This window comes from Schistocerca cancellata, chromosome 2, assembly GCF_023864275.1.
Source record: "Schistocerca cancellata isolate TAMUIC-IGC-003103 chromosome 2, iqSchCanc2.1, whole genome shotgun sequence".
NCBI classification, from domain to species: domain Eukaryota; kingdom Metazoa; phylum Arthropoda; class Insecta; order Orthoptera; family Acrididae; genus Schistocerca; species Schistocerca cancellata.
This window is the reverse complement of record NC_064627.1, coordinates 908534659-908556493: the sequence shown is the minus strand read 5'-3', so window position 1 is coordinate 908556493 and position 21835 is coordinate 908534659. Positions and strand designations below refer to the sequence as shown.

Sequence of the window (21835 nt, the reverse complement as noted above, 5' to 3'; positions counted from 1 at the left end):
TCACGCAGACTACTTGTTAAAATCTGTTATGCTGTTTGTTAGAGGACAAACAGTGGGATCCCATGTAAACTACTATTATTTATCATCGGAGGTCTCTGACATAACAGTGATATATCATCCATGTAAGTAATGAGCATAATCACATCGTTCATATATTTTTAATATATTTTAATCAACCAAATAGAAACATATTTACACTTGTTTACTTTCAAATAAGTGTATTGTGCTTTTCATTTTCAATAAATAGGATTAAAAAGCTTGTACTTACTCGCTTGGTTCCCATCTAATGACTTGATTGTCTTTCTCACATCCCCAGTAGGACCTCAGAGTGCTTCAACAGTTTTATACCAATTATATTTGGTATTTGTGCTGTATATCTTTTGGAGCCCAGAAAAATTTTCATTTCAGTACTCCTTCGCTCATGCAACTCGTGTAACACAAGCAAATGTGTATCATATATGACTGAATGCCATTTACTCATGCATGCTTGGTGATTAAACAGAAGAGAATTCTTGTTCGCTGTTGTATGTTCACTTGTATTTGCTTCAGCACAAAGGGGGCTTCAAGATGTACTGCACAATCTAGTCATTCAAATTTATGTACATGAGGGGGAGTAACACGTTTCTTAATATCTGAGCTCAAATTCCTTATTACATCATCACATGTAATAAATTTGATAATTCTGTACATACCATCTCACAAGAATTTATCTGTTAACAGCAGATGATGCAGAACTTTATTTTTTAAGTATTTTTCTATTTTAGCTTTGATGTTTCTGAGTATTTTTCTGTGGCTAGTAGTATCTACATCTATGTCTGCATACCACCATAGTGTGTGCCTTTGTACACTTTATTTACTACTTGTAGTATATGTATTCTGTTTTTCTGATGATGGAATCTTTACTTATTGTGAAGTATATGCTTAAATATTGCTCTGTGACAAAGACTGGCATACTGATGTAGAAGCTGTTACAAAACCTGTAGAATCATAAAAGTGGTTACAGTATTGTAAATCTCTCTCATTATATGAGGCATGTACGGAAAGTAAGTACTGTTTTGGAAAACTCATAAAACATTTTTCTCAACCAAAATTTATGTTTACAAGGAAGAACATTTCTTATACTACATTTCTAAATAGTTGCCACCATTGTTCAGACATTTGTCTTAGTAGGAAACCAACTTTTCTGTGCCCTTTTCACAGAAAGATGCCGCCAGTGAAGACAGCCATTGCTGAAAACAGTTTTCATTTTTTTATTCTTTGCATTGTTTCTGCTTGTTGAGTTCCTTCCCAAAGGTGAAACCATCAGTGTGGTACTATACTGTGAAACTTTGAGAAAACTTTGGTACACAATTCAAAATGAAATGGAATGGAATGCTCAGTCAGTGCATTGAGTTGCTTCATGACAACACACATTCCTATTTTGCTGGAGTCACTCGAAACCATATTCAGCGTTTGGCTGGGAGCAGTTTGATCACCTGTTGTACAGCCTCTATCTCTCACTCAGACTACCACTTGTTCTTGAACTTCAAGCAAGATTTTGGAGAACTGGCTTTGTCAATAGTGATGATGCAAAAACGTTGTTTAGCAGAGTCTGCCTGCATTTTTGGCATCTTTCCATGAAGGAAGCATAGAAAAGTTGATTTCCTGTGATGAAAAATTTCTGAACTATGGTGATAATTATGTAGCAAATAGTTTAGGAAATGGTTTTTGTTGTAAAAATATGTTTTTATGAGTTTTTTGCCCAAAACGGGTACTTACTCACCGCACATTGTTCATACATACATTTATCTAATTTCAAATTTTCCTTTTGTCTTAAATTGGGATCCATGTGGGCCAGTGAAATTTGCTTAAAAATGGTACATTTTTCAATATCTTACAGGAAACTAAACTTTCTGAATGTGTTACTTGTTTGTAAACATTTGTTTGTCACAAAAGTGTGTCCATGTGTTGTGTATTCATGAGAATTATCAAGTGTTTAGGTGTTACACATTCCACACGGTTTGTAAGAAATTGACAGTTGTGATGTATGTTTGTGCATTCTTCAGATTTGATATTTTTGCTATTGATGCAGATTTCCATGCTAGTCTATCCTGTGCCGCTTCCTCTCTGCATAACTGGTGCAGCGTACATCAATTTGAACCTGCTTGCTTACGTCAGGCTTCGGTCTTTCTCTACAATTTTTATTCCCCACACTTCCCTCTGTTACCAAATTTACCATTCCTTGATGCCTCAGGATTTATTCTACCAACTGATCCCTTCTGTTACTCTAGTAGTGCCGTAAATTTCTTTTTCCCCTATTTTCATTCAGTACCACCTTATTAGTTACTCAGCCAACCCATGCAGTCTTCAGCATTCTTCTGTAGCACCACATTTCAAAAGCTTCTGTTCTCCTGTATTCTGAACTATTATGTACAGTAAAAAAGTGTTTTGGATGGTAGACAAATTTGTTATCCAGACATCCTCTGTAGACATTAAGTTTGGTTAGTGCTCATAGCTAGTTTCAGTACATGTCATAATATTTTTGATACTCATTTGATATTTTGTTTTGTTTGTAGATTTGGTGAATGGAAAAATCCCACAGGCAGAAGTGAAGAAAGGTGTTCAGAGACCACGCATGGACTGGTATCAGAAGCTTTCATCGCTTAGTTTAATTTTCTATACTAAAGTACTGTTCCCATATGTAAAGGTGTGTCTTAGTGGTGAGAGAGAACTTAAAGTTGTTATCAGAATCGGTGTGCATGTACACTTGTGGCACTACAATCTTTTAGAGGATGTTGTGTGGCCATGTTCTGTTACTGCAATTAGGGAAAAGGTAGAGATACAGTTCCAGAAAAGGACAGAAAAAATGTGGCCAAACTTCGGAAAACCGTGTGATGACAACGAAAGCACGAGTACAGTACAAGGTGAACCAGAACATGATATGATGAACATAGAGACTGTATTACCAGTATCGCACAACACCAAATTGTTTGTGTTATCTTTTAAGAAGAAGATATACAGCCTGTTTCCATTGGGTCATCACATAAAACTTCATGCAGACATAGAAGGTTAGCATTGTCCTTGATTACTGTATTGATATTTCACAGGTCACATCAGTCTTAACCATATGAATTTGTAGCAAGTAATAATTAGCACAAGAAGTCATAACTTGTGTATACAAAGTTGTGTCAGCACAGTATCAGTAACTAATCTGTCACTCAAAAAGTCTGTTTACTGCATTTTAATGAAAAATATCTTTTTTTTTTATCTTCTCAGTTGAAGTCTATATTCTTATGAAACCATAGTAAAAAGCTATACCAAATCAGTGGGAAGTCAAAGACTGCATAACAGTAATATGGAAAGTGTACACTGCTACTCACTGTGTATAGGAGCTGTTGAGTCCCAGGCAGGCAGAATCAAAAAGAACGCTAGAAATATGAGCCTATGCACTATGCTATTCCAACCGCAGTGTGAACAGAGTTCTTTAGCTTGTATTTTGACACAAGTTCTAATAATTTTGCCATTGTTGGGTAACTGCCAAACATACCTTACATTTTTCTTGCCAGCAAACAATGTAGTTTTTCTTTGTTGCCTCTGTATGCACCTTGTGTTGTATAACAGAATGATGTGGAGCATTATCCATGACAATGATAGTCTTTCTGTTAGGTTTTGAACAACTGTGTTTCCAGATCATTTCACAAAATTATTATGGTTCATCTCTTTGTGGTAATCGGAGGTCTTGTTTAAAGTTAACAGTAGCAGGCAATTAGAAATAAAACCTTTTGAATTTCCGGCATGTGCTACAATTATTCCTTTCCTTGTGCAGATTGGAGTTGGTATACTACAGCTGATGGTATAATCTGCTCAGCAATTTTTTGAACTGTCCCACATTCACCAATGTTTTATCAAGCCAAATGATATCAAAATCTGTTCCTACTAATTCTCTAAAAAAGTAGCATTGCCGGGCTGCAATATCCATTAATAACTTGTGGCCAGAAATGGATTTGTAGAGAAATCCTAACTTTTTCAAGACACTTAACAGGGATGATTTACTACTCTGAAATAGGTCTGCTGCTCCAAGGGTAGCATGTACCTTTTTGAATGTTTGATACTCCTTCCTTGAATAAAATATAATTTATATTTTGTAATGGCGATTGGATGGTATGGCTTATCATTTGGCGAGAAAAGGTAACTCCAGAAGCCTGAGGAGAAGGGAAGTGAAAAGATAAAGAAGACTAAGCCATTTAGTATCTGCTTTGGACAGCAACTCTGAACAAAAGAGAGCCCCCAGTCCCACAGGTCAGGTGGTTCTGCTGCATGGTTTGATTGGCAAGGCAGTTTTGCTTATAATTTGGCCTGTTCTGTTATGATCCAGTCAGTTGTTGTTATGTCAGCAGAAAGCTTTTACAAATACTGTTCCAAAATCATATCATGATAAGCAAAGAGCTTAGCTAGTTGCTTTTGACTGAAACAGTGTCTCATATCTGTGCTGAGACCTACTGCGATTGGGAAGTGAGATACACTAATTGTGGCCTGCACCTAAATAGTAGGGGGAAGGAAAGATTAGCTGAACACATTGCAGAAACAGTAAGGGGGGGGGGGGGGCGGCAACTAGCACAGAAGACAAAATCCATGTGATTGCAGGAATCAAAGAACAATTTTTTAGGTTATAAACAGCTTACACTTCATTTATTTTTATGCTTTCCTAAACCCTGAAATCTGAGAAGTGCTAGCTGACTGTGTCTTAAGAAAGTATGAACCCAGTATGCATGCTGAAAAAGTCTACACATTGACTTTAGATGAGGTTGTCATTTGTTCAAAGAAAAGGTCTACATGATGGGTATCATACTAGCTACAGAAAGATACCAGCCACATCCACTCTGTATTCAAAAAGATTCACTCTGCACTTAATAACCTAATCTTACAAACAATAGATTTTTGTATGCAAGCATCACTTGGTAGGATTTATCTTTGATGTACAAAAGCTATACATTAGCATTTGGAGGTAAAGCATTTTATTTAATCCACCTGACGGGTCTTAAAAATTTGTATCCATTATTCTTCAGTCCTCCTTAATTCAATGGTACTTCAACAGGATGTATTTAAAGTGCAACATTGTGTGCATGTAGGCAAGTGTGCACAGGCAGTGCTGAACGTCACTGGTCTAGATTGTGGTGTGATTCTCTTATATCTAATTTCTTCCTTGACTGCTAATCCTGCAAGGATTTTTGTTTAGAAACTTCTTGTTTGTGTGGCATAAATAAATTCAATACTTCCTTGTGTTATCAAAATAACTCTTGCAGGGACTAACATAGGGCAAGATAAGGCTGTTAGTTGCAGCTTTGGGAGACTCAGGAGGCTGTGCTGGAGGGGTGGAGGGAGATAGGACAGAGGGAGAGGAGGGGAAATGACTTGCAGGTGCGTTAGTGGGAAAGTCGATGTGACTGGGAGCAGGGAAGGGAATAGACAAGTGGGAGATGGACTAGTGGAGGTTTAGGCCAGGGGTGGGGATTATAAAAATAAGGATATGTCGTGGAGAGAGTTCTTAGCATGTGCAAATCAAAAATGTCAGTGTTAGCAGGAAGAATTCAGGTGACATGGATTGTGAAACGGTCATTAAAAAGTGGAACCCATCATGTTGGGTGGCATGTTCAACAGCTGGATTGTCCAGTTGTCTCTTGTCCACAGTTTGGCAGTGGCCATTTATGCAGACAGACAGCTATTTAGTTGTCATGACCATATAGAAAGCAGCACAATGTTTGCAGAGTAGCTCAAAGGTCACGTGGTTGCATTTACAGATGCCCCTGCCATTTATGCTATATGAGATGCCTGTGACAAGACTGGAGTAGATGATCGAGGGCAAATGTATGGGACAGGTCTTGCATCGAAGTCTATTCCAAGGGTATGATGCACGAGGCTCGTGGCAGGGAGCAGTGGTGAAGTAGCGATGGACAAGAATATTGTGAGAAGTGTGAGGAGGATACTCCTCGTTTCAGTGCACGATGACAGTTAGACAGAACCCCAGCTGAGAATTTGATTCAGTTGCTGTAGTTGTAGGTGGCACTGTCAAGAGAGGAATGCCTTGTTGTGGCTGGATAGTGGATGTGTGAGAGGTGGTAGGTGACTGGAAGAGACAATACATGGTAGATATGTTTCTGGACAAGAAGGGAAGCATATAGCCATCCTTAGGGTGGATGTCAATAAGGAAAGTGGTATGTTGGTTTGAGGAGGACTGGGGGGAGCATAGGGGAAGTTGATGAGGTTCTGGAGGGACATGGATAGGGCTTTCTTACCCTCGGTCCTGATCATGAAGGTGTCATCAGTGGATCTGAGCCAAGTGAGGGGTTTGGTCTTCTGGGTTGTTAGGAAGGATTCTGTAGGTGGCCCATGAATAGGTTGCTGTAGGATGGTACGATGTGAATGCCATTTGCTGTAGCACAAATTTGTTTGTAGATGATACCTTGAAAGGAGAAGTAATTATGAGTGAGGATGTAGTTGGTCATAGTTACCAGGAGGAAGCAATTTGGTTTAGTCAGTTGGGGATTTGGAAAAGTAATGTTCAGTAGCACAAAGAGCACAAAGCCATGGGCATTGGGGATGTTAGAGTAGAGGGAGGTGGCATTGATAATGACGAGCAGGGTGCGAGGTGGTAAAGGAATGGGAACTGTGGAGAGTGGGTGAAGCAGATGGTTGATGTATTTTATATAGGAAGGTAAGTTATAGGTAATAAGCTGCAGTGTGGATCATTCTGTCAGTGGTGGCACAGCAACCAGTCACAATGGTGGTTGCATTTATGAACTCTAGGAAGCATGTAGAAGATACAAGTACAAGGAGCAGTGGTGGTGAGAGGGGGGGGGGGGTGTCAGGGTGGGGGGGGGGGGAGAGAGAGAGAGAGAGAGAGAGAGAGAGAGAGAGAGAGAGAGAGAGAGAAATGTTCTAGAATGGACCTAAGGATTCGAGGAGGGACTGAAGATCTTGCTGGATTTCTGGAAAGAGGTCACTCCGGCAGGGTTTGTAGGTGGACACATCTGATAGCTCATAGATTCCTTGCATTAGGTAGTCCCTGTGGTTTGAAAGCACACTGGTGGAACGTATGTCAGTAGTTAGGATTAGAGAATCAGTTTTTAGGTTGTGGGTTGCATCACCTACAAACAATTCTGAGGTACAGGAATGGACACTCATATGGCACCATCCTATGCCAGCCTATTCATGTGCCATCTAGAGGAATCCTTGCTGACTGCCGAGAATCCGGAATGCCTCACCTGATGCAGATTCCCTGATGAGTGCGTCATGATCTGGACTGAGAGTTTAGGATGACCTATCCACATTCCTCCAGAACCTCAACATCGTCTCCCCCATTCACCTCAACTCATTCTCTTTAACCCAACCTTCCTTGATGTTGACCTCCACCTCATGAAGGCTACATATCTACCTCCATTCGCATAAAACATGACAACAACCCATTTTGACAGCTGCCACCCATTACATATTGAGAAGTCCCTTCCATACATGCTAGCCACCCATGGTCATTGCATCAGCAATGATGAGCAGCCCATCTCTAAATATTCCAAGACTCCGATAGAGGCCTTCACAGACAGAAATTATCATCCCAACCCTGTCCAGAATCCCATGCCTTATCTCTCCAGTCACCTACCACCTCCCACATACCCACTGTCTGGCCACAAAGGAGCACTCCCATCATTACTCCGTAGCATCCAAGACCGGAGCAGCTGAATCACATTCTCCAGTAAGATTTCAGCTACCTCTCATTGTGGCCTGAAATGAGGAATATCATACCCACAATCCTTCTCACATCCATGCACTGTACCTATGCAATATACTTGTCCATGGCTATTCCACCCCTGCTCCCAGAGCCTTGCTTCATGGCTGATATCCTTGCCATAGCTCTGAATGCAAGCAAGACCTGTTCCATATGTCCTCCCAGTACCATCTACTTCAGTCCTGTCACTGGCATCATCTACCCTGTTAAAGGCAGGGCCACCTGTGAAGGCAGCTGTGTGAGCTGCCAATTAAGCTGCATCCACTGTGCCACTTTCTACGAAGGCATGACAACTAACAACTAGACTATCTGCATTAACGGCCACTGCCAAACTGTGGCAAAGAGACAGCTGGACTACCAAGCTGCTGAATGTGCCACCCTACATGATTTGCTTCACTTTAATGACTGCTTCACAGGTCATGCCATATGGATTCTTACTTTTAACACCAGCTTTTTTTAATTGTGCAGGTGGGAACTCTCCCCACACTATATCCTTCTTTGTTGTAATCCCCATGGCCTAAAACTTTACTAATCCCAGCCTTCCACTTACTTCCTTCTGTGCCTCCACTCCATCTACGAGTATACAGCCAGCACAGCAACAAGTCCATTCCCCTTCTCTACCTCTGTCCTCTCCTTCCTCCAACCCAGCACAGCCTCCCAGTTCCCTAGTACACACACCATCTAATATGCCAGCACAGTAAAACTCTATTACCCTTCTCTACCTCTCTTCCACCCGTTCCCCGGTCCCATTCCCTTCCCTCCCTTCCCTCTCTCCTCCCCACCCCTTCCCTCTCTCCTCCCCACCCCTTCCCTCTCTCCTCCCCACCCCTTCCCTCTCTCCTCCCCACCCCTTCCCTCTCTCCTCCCCACCCCTTCCCTCTCTCCTCCCCACCCCTCTCCTCCCCTCCCCTCTCCACCCCTCCCCACCCCTCCCCTCACCTCCCTTCCCCACCCCTCCCCTCTCCTCCCTTCCCCTCCCCTCTCCTCCCTTCCCCTCCCCTCTCCTCCCTTCCACTCCCCTCTCCTCTCCTCCCCTCCCCACCCCACCAATCTCCTCCCCTCACCACCCCACCCCTCTCCTCCCGTCACCACCCCACCTCTCTCCTCCCCTCACCACCTCACCCCTCTCCTTCCCTCCCCACCTCACCCCTCTCCTTCCCTCCCCACCTCACCCCTCTCCTCCCCTCCCCACCTCACCCCTCTCCTTCCCTCCCCACCTCACCCCTCTCCTCCCCTCCCCACCTCACCCCTCTCCTCCCCTCCCCACCTCACCCCTCTCCTCCCCTCCCCACCTCACCCCTCCTTCCCTCACCACCTCACCCCTCTCCTTCCCTCACCACCTCACCCCTCTCCTCCCCTCCCCACCTCACCCCTCTCCACCCCTCCCCACCTCACCCCTCTCCTCCCCTCCCCATATCACCCCTCTCCTCCCCTCCCCATATCACCCCTCTCCTCCCCTCCCCATATCACCCCTCTCCTCCCCTCACCATATCACCCCTCTCCTCCCCTCCCCATATCACCCCTCTCCTCCCTTCCCCATCTCACCCCTCTCCTCCCCTCCCCATATCACCCCTCTCCTCCCCTCCCCACCTCACCCCTCTCCTCCCCTCCCCATCTCACCCCTCTCCTCCCCTCCCCATATCACCCCTCTCCTCCCCTCCCCATATCACCCCTCTCCTCCCCTCCCCATATCACCCCTCTCCTCCCCTCCCCATATCACCCCTCTCCTCCCCTCCCCATCTCACCCCTCTCCTCCCGTCCCCATCTCACCCCTCTCCTCCCCTCACCATCTCACCCCTCTCCTCCCCTCCCCATCTCACCCCTTCCCTCTCCTCCCCACCCCACCCCTCTCCTCCCCACACCACCCCTCTCCTCCCCACACCACCCCTCTCCTCCCCACACCACCCCTCTCCTCCCCACACCACCCCTATCCTCCCCTCTCCTCCCCTCCCCACACCACCTCTATCCTCCCCTCTCTTCCCCTCCCCACCCCTCTCTTCCCCTCCCCACCCCTCTCTTCCCCTCCCCACCCCTCTCCTCCCCTCCCCACCCCTCTCCTCCCCTCCCCACCCCTCTCCTCCCCTCCCCACCCCTCTCCTCCCCTCCCCACCCCTCTCCTCCCCTCCCCAGCCCTCTCCTCGCCACCCTCCCCACCTCTCTCCGCCCCTCTCCGCCCCTCGCCATCCCTCCCCTTCCCACCCCATCCCTCCCCCTCCCCACCCCACCCCTCCCCCTCCCCACCCCACCCCTCCCCCTCCCCACCCCACCCCTCCCCCTCCCCACCCCACCCCTCCCCTAACCACTCCCTGCACAGCTCCCCAACACTGCACTTAAAAGCCTTATCTAGCCGCTGCACACTCTGTCAGGCAGCACTAACACCTTCCCCCACCTACACTCTGCTGTCCTGCTTCCTGCCCCCCCCCTCTCCCGCCCCCCTCCCCTCAACCCACCACCCATCCGTGATTGTTGCTCCAATGGGATGTGGTCACACAGTCAGCAGTCAGGACTGTGAGGCAGTGGCCACAGAGGTGCGAGTTGTGCTTGTCTGAAGAGTGTGTGTGTGTGTGTGTGTGTGTGTGTGTGTGTGTGTGTGTGTTTGTGTTTTGTGTTTTCTACTGCAGAAGAAGGGCTTTTTGTGAAAGCTTTAATATTTTAGTGGGCTTTTTCATTGTGTTTGTCTGTGACTCAATGCCTCCTGTATATGGCGAGTAGCAATCCATCCTTTCCATATTGTTGTTTTCCTTTATTGTCACTCATATGTAAATAATCAGCTTGTAGCCATATTAAATACAAATTATGTTAAATAACTTTCTTAATGAATTATTCCATGGCTTCATGATGTATACTAATGGTACACATAAGCAAGCCTAGCCAGACCAGTCTAAATGATATTCCACTGTTTATTATTTTGGTTGGTAAATAAATGAAGCATCTTTGTGTAAACTGGACTTAATAGATAGCTGTTTTTTGTTTTCTTGATATTTTTAATATAACAAGACACTGAGATGAAAACATTGCCAGGTTTGCAGGTTACACGCTGTTACACTCCAGTACCACCATCATTAAGTCTGGAAGAAATTCCTCCACAGTGGAAAGCTGAACATATATGCCTCATGGTTAAAGAATATGCAAATGGACAACTTACTCCATGGTTATGCAATCTGGCCCCTGGTAATACCTTGGAAATAAGTGGTCCTGAAGGCTCATTTGACCCATCAAGGTTATCGACTGTGTCTCATTTATATCTTCTGGCAGCAGGGACTGGAGTCACACCAATGCTGTCTCTAGTGAAGTGGGGAGTTGATCCATCTAACAGTATATGGTAAGCCAGTTAGATTTTCTATTTGTTAAATTCTAAAGATGAATTTTGACATTCTTCATGTGTGTAATTTGTAATAAATTCATGCTTAATAATTTCCTGTAAATATACATGTAGAAGGAATATTTTTTATATAAATAATATAAAATGCCATCTACATATTTTCACTATGAGTATTCAGCATAATGATCTTTATTTCATGTCATGATTGGCAGTGGTTGGTTGGTTGATTTGGGAGGAGGGGACCAAACAGCGAGGTCATTGGTCCCATCAGATTGGAGTAGGATGGGGAAGTATGTTGGCTGCACCCTTTCAAAGGAACCATCCCAGCATTTGCCTGGAGCAATTTAGGGAAATCATGGAAAACCTAAATCAGGATGGCTTGGATGTGGATTAGAACAGTCGTCCGCCTGAATTCGAGTCCAGTGTGATAACTACTGTGCCACCTTGCTTGGTCATGTTTGGTACTGAGAAACTGCACTATGGAACTTTGAATGCTTGTTGATGGGTTTTGTGTATTTCTGTGGAGTTAAGTGAACTTTGCTCGCATATGTTTTCCTGTATTCGCTGCTCTGCTTGTACCATGTAGTTCAATTATTGTTAATTTTTTTAAAATTTTATTTGAATCTGCAGTTTAAAAGAAGTCACCATTCACATGTGGATGAACATATTAAATAAACACTTGATTTAAACTCTAACCATCCAGTTTGATCAATAACATTAATCCTACAAGATTTGTGAACATAGCCTCTGGCTGCTGAGGCTGGATTAGCAGTCTGGCCTCTGCATCAACAGACTGGGGTCGTGTGTGTGTGTGTGTGTGTGTGTGTGTGTGTGTGTGTGTGTGTGGCTGGAAGCTTGTTTTCTAACAGTCTTTTTGTTGTGCCTGTCTGTGCCTCAGCATCTCCACTATATGGCAAGTAGCAACTGTCGTTTTCATTATGTTGTTTCATTTCATCCTGGATTTTCCATTGTTATGTAATTCACTCGCACTAGGTTGTGCACTTGTCACACTGATAATGGCAAATAAAAGAGCAGGTTCACATGTGTGTGGTTGCTAGGTTATGACTCGGTTCCACCTTCAGTTTTGAAATTGTTGGACTCTGTTCATTATTGTGTATAAAGACTGGCCACTGGAACCTTGTTTCATAGACAATCTTCTCACTGAAGTGAGGATCTTAACTCTTAAGTTCTGACTGTATCAATTCTTGCTTGCTTACACAATCCCTGTATGAGTGTTTTTGAAGCATCAGCCTTCTCAGATCCTTCATTCTAGGGAGTGTTGACTCCATTACATTTGCCCAAAGGTGGTTTATCAGTTGGAATGTGTCATGAGGGGTTTGGAAAAGGGGGGGGGGGGGTAGGAGGCAACCCTGCCTCCTCTGTCAACTGCTTTGATCATCCCTCTTTTACCCTGGTGTAATAACATTTAAATGCAGTTAGTCCTTTTTAGGATTCCATTCCTCAACCTGGAAAAAAAGAAACCCGTATAGATCCCCTTGTCTGTCTGTGCTGTTTGTCAGACTGTTAAGAACTCATTTTCTCAGGGATAATTAGACGTATTACAGTTCAGATTGATGTCACATATTAAGGTCTAGTGTCTCATGCTAATGTAAAAATTTCAACCTTCCAAGACAATGCAGTCAAAAGATATGGCCATTTATGTCACATAATTTGATACTCGAAAACTCGCTCATCAAGGCCTATAGGGTACTGTCCATTGACCCAGAATCATGAAATTTGCCAAGAAGCAAGGTTTCATAGTACAAGTAAAGGGAAAAATCTGGAACTGTTAATTTTTAATTATATCACACAAAAAATATTTCTTATATGGTATGTGACTTCAAACTTGCATTCTGAAAACTCTTGGAATCCGTGGGATTGATGTCTTGCCAGTATCAATGTCAATAACAGGCAAAAATTCCTCAGTTCCTGAAATGGACAAACTGTCTCTATATGTAATTAAGTTTGTACAGAACACTCAGTGCGGGAGTCGTTCTCGCACATTGCCTTTTTTTTTTCTGCACCTTGTTCTACTATTTGAGACATTCTCCTTGATGAAGTCAAGATGTTAAGATTTCCTTATATCTTTAATGTTAACTGATAATGAAGGAACATCTTTAACACTTTGGCTGTAATGGATAAGAGATGAGAAACCTATTGCTGCATTCTATTCTGTGGGGTATGTTGGATTGTGCCCACTTAGCTACTGACCTGATTATTTCTCTCGCCTTATTTTACTACTAGCCTTTTCCCTTTGTCTTTGCCAGTGTAATATCTTCCATCTGCCTTGTGCACCACCCCTTCCTCCCTTTTCTCTGTTCGTTGCCTCCTCCCCACCACTATGTCCATCCACCCCGCTCCCCCCCTTTTCTATCCATCTCAGACTGTCCCCAGCCATGTTCATTGGCACTTACATCCCCTACAGTACAGTGCAATAAGCAGGCTGCTTCTACACCCTCGACACATCTGTCCCACAGGCAGTCTACATGTCGCGGCCTGGAAAACTGTTTCTTGCTTCTGACATGAAGGCTGCCCTTCAGATCACGTTGATTTGGCAGGCCAAAACTGTTCCCTTTTCACTTTTACTGTTACAAGTCTTCCGGTTAGGAGAAGTTATTTATTCCATTACTGGCGTGTCTTGCATCAGATTAATGGGAGGTGAGAAGTGGGGGGGGGGGGGGGGGGGGGAGGTCCCTCTCAGTGTAGATAAGCCCTCTGGGAGCCCACATCTGCTCCCCAACCTGCAGACTGGCCCAGTTCATATACTTTTACCTCTTTATCACTAAGTTTTTCTGCTCTGACATTGACCATGTTTGCAGATGAACATTGGTGGTATAACCACCTGTTATGCAAAATAATGTTTTTCCATATTGACCCAAACATGTTTCAGCACCTTTGTGTCGTCGTCAGTGGGTCTTCTTTATTTAAAATTATAAGAGTTGAAGATGTTTTAAGTCATAATTAATCTACAAAAATGAATCCAAAATAGTTTCTGTCTGTTGTTGTCATTCCCGTTATTTTACATTGTAGGGTTATGCAGGACCCTCTGTACATTATCTTGCACAATCAACCAATCCAGAGATCAGCAACATAACGAATTGAAGCAGCCTAGGAATGCTCTTACTGAGCTCTGTCTGGTGTACAGTCATGAAATAGGGAATAATGCAACAAATATTGTGTTTGGAGTTTCAAATTTTGTGAAAGCTCAGTTAAGAAGCTCATTAAAATAAAAAAGTTTAAAAATTTCATCACAGGGAAGGAGACTTCAGTTTAAATAGGACTTGAAGTACAGCAATAAATATAAGATGTTGCCACCTACTTAACTGATCAAAGCCAAAAAATCTCACTGATTACAGGTTTGCATTGTAGGATAGAAAACAGATGTCCGTCAAATGGAATCTCTGGTGCCAGTTGTTGAATTTTGGTATAAATGGCTGTGTATTGATACCTTGGTCTGGTTGGAGTTAATGCGGTGAATGCAACAATACATCCTAAAAGTAACACTACCCAAGATCCACTCATCAATTTTGATACACTTCGAATATGTTGTAGTCTGGTCAAAACATGAGACACACTTTATTTTTATTTGTGACCCCATATGGACGTTGAAGTGGTGAAAACCCTCCTGAAGAAAATGTGATTGTTATCCTTATGAGCACATATCATTGAAACAGTGGGAGATGTAACAAGATGTTCAACATGATTTGCATCGTTGCTACTGTACTTTACAATTGTGCACTCACATCTTTAAGTATTTTGATATATTTTGAAATCCTCCCTTCACCTCACAGTTTTTGAAATGGTAAACAGTTTATGTGTAGTAAATCTAATACTATGTTTAACAACAAATTCAACCTTATATGATAAAGTTGCATCCCAAAGTCGCAGTGGTCAGATATAAGTTGGCAGTACTTCTATATACTGCTATATGAGCACTCTGTCCACTTTATAATGCTTGTCATACCTGGCGATAGTGTTGTTTGCAATTTCACAGTGCAACCATAAGAGACTGGCTCCTGAAGGATTTAATTGAGACAATAAAGTCTTGCTCTCTGTTGAGTCTGGGAATAAACAACGTGGTTGTGGCGAGAGGCTATTCCATTTTGTTTTTTCGTGGTCTTTGTTTTGTTTGTTTGTTTTTGTTTTGTTTCATTTCTTTGGTTGTCTGATTTTGGGTATTACATTTGATGTCTACTTTGTTATTTTACAGTATTTAGGTTGTGTTGCATTATCTTTGGTAGTCAGTGCAATTATGAGGTGACATTGTATTATCCATTGCAAAGAAATGCTGCATACACACACACATGGTGCACCATGCCCATCTGATTATTGTAATATTATTGCCCAATTTACAGCATGTATCACAATTTTTAAAGCAATAATTAACAGGAGGTTCACTTTTATCAGGTTTTTCTGTGATGTACCCACTCTTAAACCAAGCATACCTAAAGACGTTCACAAATCGAGGGGATAGAAAATGATTATTAATCAAAGATTGAATTTTCAGAATATTATTCCTCTGGAGCAAATTTATATCAAAGGCATTTTAGAAAATTATCCACAGTCTGAATGTGTAAACATAAAGTGCCTGGCTTATGCTGGTTGCTCCAGGAGGAATCATCATAATTTTTGTGTCCTTATTACATTCGTCTATGTTGCTAAATTTCTTTTCCATTTGTCCTATCCATGAATCCAAGCACAGAACACATCATTAACCAAATTCAGGTAAGTGAACATCTGCAAACCATTTAATAGTGAGATCTGATGTTAATTTACCAGATGTTGAAGCAAAAGAACATCTTGCAGATGGGTTTGGCTGTATCTTGTAGCTGTGGGTTAACAAATTCAATGATTGAGCGAGACATTCAATTTTTAGTGCTCCTTTAAAGAATAGGGTATGACCTGTGTGCCCATCCAAATTAAATCCAGATTGATCCGAACTGTAAACATTGTCCTCCCCTAATGATACAATATTTGATTTTGCGTTTACCACAAATGCAGTAGCTTGTTCTACTAATTGTTCTTTATTTGTTAAATGCTTTTGAGTAACAAATTTATTAATCTTCCTGGAAATAATTCTATGCCTTACTTCAAAGTGGTGAACCCATTTTGCAGCTGCCGTGAATAAGTGGCACAACAAATAACTTCATCTCTTGCCCTCAAAGCCCATCATTTCATGTCCTAGTCATGAACAGGTTGTGATTTATCGCATGCCTTCTGGAACTGTTCCAATACATATTTGTTAATCTGTAATTATGTGTTGCTTCGTGCCCCGTCTTCAGTGATTGTTGTGTTTCTCATCTTCAGTGACTTGTGTTCCTCATCTGTATAGTGATGTTGTATCCTTAAGCTTTATGAAATTATGTTGGACTGTTTTTAACTCTTATTTCTCTTCTTTTCGTGCCAAAATGTAACTGCCTTTTTTTTTTTTTTTTGTTTTTTTCCCCCCCAAATGTATAACATTTTACTCTTGCCAGTATCTCGTCTCCTACCTTCCAAACTTGTAAGGACCGGGCGTGAGTCGTGCTTCGGTAGCTCAGATGGTAGAGCACTTGCCCGTGAAAGGCAAAGGTCCCGAGTTCGAGTCTCGGTCGGGCACGCAGTTTTAATCTTCCAGGAAGTTTCATATCAGCGCACACTCCGCTGCAGAGTGAAAATCTCGTTCTGGAATTTTACTCTTCTTGCTGTCTTCCACAACATCCTCACAATCCCCTTCAAAAACCTCTTCCTCTGCAACAGCCTCAGGAAATACACTTTCGGCATCATAGTTCAAAGCTCTATAACTGTCTACAAATACTTCAGTGTTGATGGATTCTTTTATCAAATGTAATGCGAGCAATGTTTCTTTGTGAGTAATGATAGAGTTTATATTGTGTTGTGCATGAATGAAGCTTTTGTATAATAAATGTAATACATTTTTTGGATTCTTCATGCTACATTCGGAGTAAACATGTATGCACTCAGTCTGTTACACTATAAATGCTGTTATTGAATTTCAGTCCGACATTCGGCCTGCAAATTCTGGCCACCTCTTTATGGGTACGGTAATTACCAAACGATAGTATGTGCACCTGTAGGCACACAGTTGAAATGCATGCATATTTTAATGCATACCTATCATACTGTCCGGCAGTCCAACACTTCCTCATCACAGTGTTTGTGCTGTGCGGTTCAGTGTCCATACCTGCACTGCTGCATGATGTGGGTTGTTGGAAACATGAGGTGGCCATACATGTGAGTGCGGAGGTAAACTGAGGGCATCAAGCTCTTTGTCGCCACCCTCGCCCCAGTGTTTGTGGTCACAGCATAGGTCACAATATACATGTGCTCAGAATAAGTCCATATTAATGCTTCCTACATGCTCACAGTTACCACAGCCTTTGTGATAATTTATAGTGTAAATTGATCTTTCCCATAATACCCTCTTCTGGTGATCTATCACAAATATATGGAATAAGGAATATGGACATGCAATGTATGATGATTTCCTGCTGGAAGAACTGGCTTAATCCAGCAACTTGATGTTTACACATTCATACTGGGGAAGAAGTTTCTAAAACAGTCCGATGTAATTCTACTATATGGCTAAGATGTAAATTTGGGAGTAATATCCTGATAATTCAATCTTTGATTCATAATCAGTTTTCATTCCCTCGATTTGTGAACATGTTTAGGTCTGCATGGTTCAAGAGCGGATACATCACAAAAACCTTAATAAATGTGAATCTCCTATTAATTATTGCTTTTAAAAATTGTGACACATACTGTAAATTTGACCAAAATATTACAGTAGTCAGATGTGTGTGATGCACAATGTGCATGTGTATGCAACACTACTTTGCAGTGGATAGTACAATGTCTGCTCATTATTGTATTGACTATCAAAGATAATGCAACACAACCTAAATACTCCAAAATAACAAAGTATATGTCAAATGTAATATCCAAAACCAAACAACTAAAGAAACAAAACAAAACAAACCAAAACAAACAACAAAGAAATAGAACAAAGACCATGAAAAAACAAAATGAGACTAGTCTCTCACCACCTCCACATTGTTTATTCCCAGAGTCAACAGAGAGCTGGACCTTATTGTTTCAATTAAATCCTTCCGGAGCCCCATATTTTACAGTTGCACTGTGAAATTGCAAACAACGCTATTGCCATGTGTGACAAGTATCTTATGGTGGACAGTGCGCTCGTATAGCGGAATGTAGGATACTGCAAACTTACATCTGACTACTGCGACTTTGGGATGTAACTTTATCATATGTGGTTGAATTTGTTGCTAAATATACTATTGTTTAATTGAGCAGATGAAAAATATATTCACCAAGCGGTGGCAGAACACACACATAAGACTGTTGTGATTTGCAAGCTTTCGGAGCCAGTGGCTCCATCAGGCTGAAGGGTTGAAGGGGAAGCAGGAAGGGTGAAGGAAAATGACTGGAGAGGTCTAGGATAATGGGTAGATTATGGGAAAGTCCCCCAGGACCGTGAGTCGGGGGACACTTGCCATACAGGATGAGAAGGAAAAAATGATTGTTGGGGACTGCATCGGACGAGATTTGGAAACCTGAGAGCTTAAAGGCGGAAGACAGGGTAATATGTAAGACAGAGATTACTACTGAAACTTGTGCATGAGTTAATAAGAGCGAGAAGCTAAGTGCATTGTATGTAGCAGAGGTGGGAGGCAGCGGTGAAAAATAGACGGGAAAAACAGTGAAAGATATAGAAAATTAAAACGGAGTGAAGCAAAGAGTAGTTACAGTGAAGAAAAGCTGTGACGGAGGAAATTAGCTTAAATTAAGACCAGGTGAGTGGCAAGAACCAAGGACATGTTGTCGTGCTAGTTCCCACCTGTGTAGATCTGAGAAACTGGTGTCTGGGGGAAGAATCCAGATGGCGCTTGTGGTGAAACAGGCACCACGGTCACGAGTGTCATGTTGTAGAGCAGACTCTGCAACAGGATATTGCGAGTTGCCAGTATATACACTCTGCTTATGCCCATTCTTCTTAATTGATAATTTGGTGGTAGTCATACTGATGTAGAAGGCTGAACAGTGTATACATAATAGCTGGCATATAACGGGTCGTTTCACAGGTGGTTCTCCCTTTGATAGTACATGTTTTGCTGGTTACAGGAGTGTTATAGGTGGTGATAGGAGGGTGCACAGGTGAAGTCTCACTCTGGGGATGGTCACAGGGGTAGCAGCCATAGGTTAGGGAGGAGGGTGCAGAAGGAGCATAGGGTCTGACAAGAATATTGCAGAGATTGGAAGGGCAGCAGAAAGCTGTTCTAGTTGTGGTGGGCAAAATTTCAGACACAGTGGATGCCATTTCAGGGTATATTTTAGGAAGTAATGGCCCTGTTGAAGTAGCTGATTAACACATTCCAGACCAGGATAATACTGAGTCACCAATGGTGCCCTCCGAAGCTGTTTTGTGGAACTATCAGCAGTACCAGGATTGGATGTGATGGCCCAGGAAATCTGCTTTTTAAGTAGGCCGGTGGGGTAATGCAGTGCAGGCCACAGTGAAGGCTGCGAAATGACACACGTGACCTTGGTGCCTCTTTCACCACACACGCCATCTGGATTTTTCCCCCAGACACCAGTTTCTCAGAACTCTGCTGGTGGGAACTAGCATTACAACATGTCCTTGGTTCTCAGCACCCACCTGGCTTTAATTTACATTAATTTCTTCTGTATCAACTTTTCTTCACTGTAACTACTCTTTGCTTCACTCAGTTTTAGTTTTCTATGTCTCATTGTCTTTCCCGTTTATTTCTCCACCGCCGCCCCTACATCTGTTATGTGCAATGGACTTCGCTTCTCACTCTTATTAACTTGTGCACGTGTTTTAGTAGTAATCTTTGTCTTGCATATTACCCTGTCTTCCACCTTCAAGCTCTAAGGTTTTCAAGTCTCACTCGATGCAGCCTCAACAGTCAGTCTTTCCTTCTCATCCTGTATGGTAAGTCTCTTAAGTCTCTCCTGACTCGCAGTTCTGTGTGACTTTCCCAAAATGTACTCCATTCCTAGACCTCTCCAGTTCTCTTCATTCACCCTTCTTCCTTCCCCTTCAGCCCTTCTGCCTGAAGGAGGAGCCACTGGCTCCGAAAGCTTGCCAATTACAGCAGTCTTTTATGTGCGTTCTGCCACTGCTTGGTGAGTAGATTTTTTAATCTATCCAATTAAATAATTTTATCAACAATTGGTTGTTTTCATAAATATATATATTTAATACACACAAACTTTTTTCCGTTTCAAAAATTTTGTGGTGAGGGGAGGATTTCAAAATAAATTAATATGTTTAAAGGTGGTTAGTTGTAAAGTACGGTAGGACCATGCACATTATGTTTCAAAGTTTTTGTTATATCTCCTACTGTTTGGATGATATGTGCTCAGAAATACAACTGCGTTTTCTTCGGGTGGGTTTCCAGCACTTCATTGGCTGTATGGGCATGTATAAGAAATACGTCTCTCATATTTTGACCTAGACTAAAACATATTCGAAGTGTACTGGAATCGACGAGTGGCACTGGGGTAGTGTCATTTGTAAGAATGTCGTTTGCAATTATTGATGAAAGTAAGAAGGTCAATACTTTGAGAAATAAATAAATACAATGTTGTTTTGTAGGTGCTAACTATGCCTAGTCAACTTTTCTAGGGTTTGGCTCTGAACTGAGAACATACTGATTACAGCTGTACCAGAAATACTGGTGTATGGGTCTGAACCCCAACATCACAGTGGCTAATTGGGGGACATCCTGTAGGTATAAAAGTCATATTGGCAGTGGGTGGGGATTACCAAATCAGCACCTAGGGACTAACTGTGGAACAATGGCAAAGTCCAAAGGCTACATCTTTGGATGTACCCTATCTTTACCCTCCTCCCCATGAATCTTCTGACTGCTTTGATGCACTGTATTAATCTACTTCTGCTGTGCCATCCTCTTAATCTCAGAACAGCATTTACACCTAACATCCTCAATTGTTTGATGGATCTATTCCAATTTCTGCATTCCTGTGCAGTTTTTGCCTATTGTGGTGCTGTATAGTACGTATTCCTCAATGTCTTAACACACATCTTATCACCATGTCCCTTCTTCTAGTAAGTCTTGCCTTCATTACAAGCACAATGTAAGAACTGCTGTCCCGATGCCTTTACTTTTCCTCACCAATTTTCCGGAGGATCTCATATCATATTTTACCAGTCCACTTTCATCATCCTTCTGTAACACTACATCTCAAACGCTTCAGTTCTCTCTCTCTCTCTCTCTCTCTCTCTCTCTCTCTCTCTCTCTCTCTCTCTCTCTCTCTTTCCCCCCCTCCTCCACCTCTCTTCCCCCCCACCTCTCTTCCTCCCCCCCCCCCCCACACACACACACACACACACACACACACACGCACACAGTCAGTGATTCATTTCAACACGATTTTCAGAAATTTCTTCTTCGAACTGAGGCCTTTGTTTCATACAGGTAGGATTCTTTTAAAGAGTAATGTGCAAGTCTTACTTCTTAATATCCTTCTTGTTTTTTTGTGCATTATTTTGTTTCCAAAGTGGGAAGAATTCTTTAACTTCATGTATTATATATATATTACAAAATATATTACAAGGAAAAGATTATCCTATCAGATAACAAAATAAAGACAATATGGGATATAGTGAAGGAGGAGACCGGTAGAACCAGGTATGAAGAGGGGCAAATAGCATTAAGAATGAATGATACATTGGTGACAGATGT

The 21835-nt window shown here is 42.3% G+C and overlaps 1 protein-coding gene across 1 annotated transcript in view; it reads left to right on the top strand.

The window, feature by feature from the left end:
* LOC126162841 (cytochrome b5 reductase 4) overlaps positions 1-21835 on the top strand; it is a 305369-nt gene that overhangs the window by 228340 nt on the left and 55194 nt on the right. The window contains exons 6-7 of the mRNA XM_049919604.1: positions 2556-3047; positions 10781-11081. Of these exons, the coding sequence (XP_049775561.1) occupies positions 2556-3047; positions 10781-11081 (793 nt within the window). The remainder of the gene's footprint in view (positions 1-2555; positions 3048-10780; positions 11082-21835) is intronic.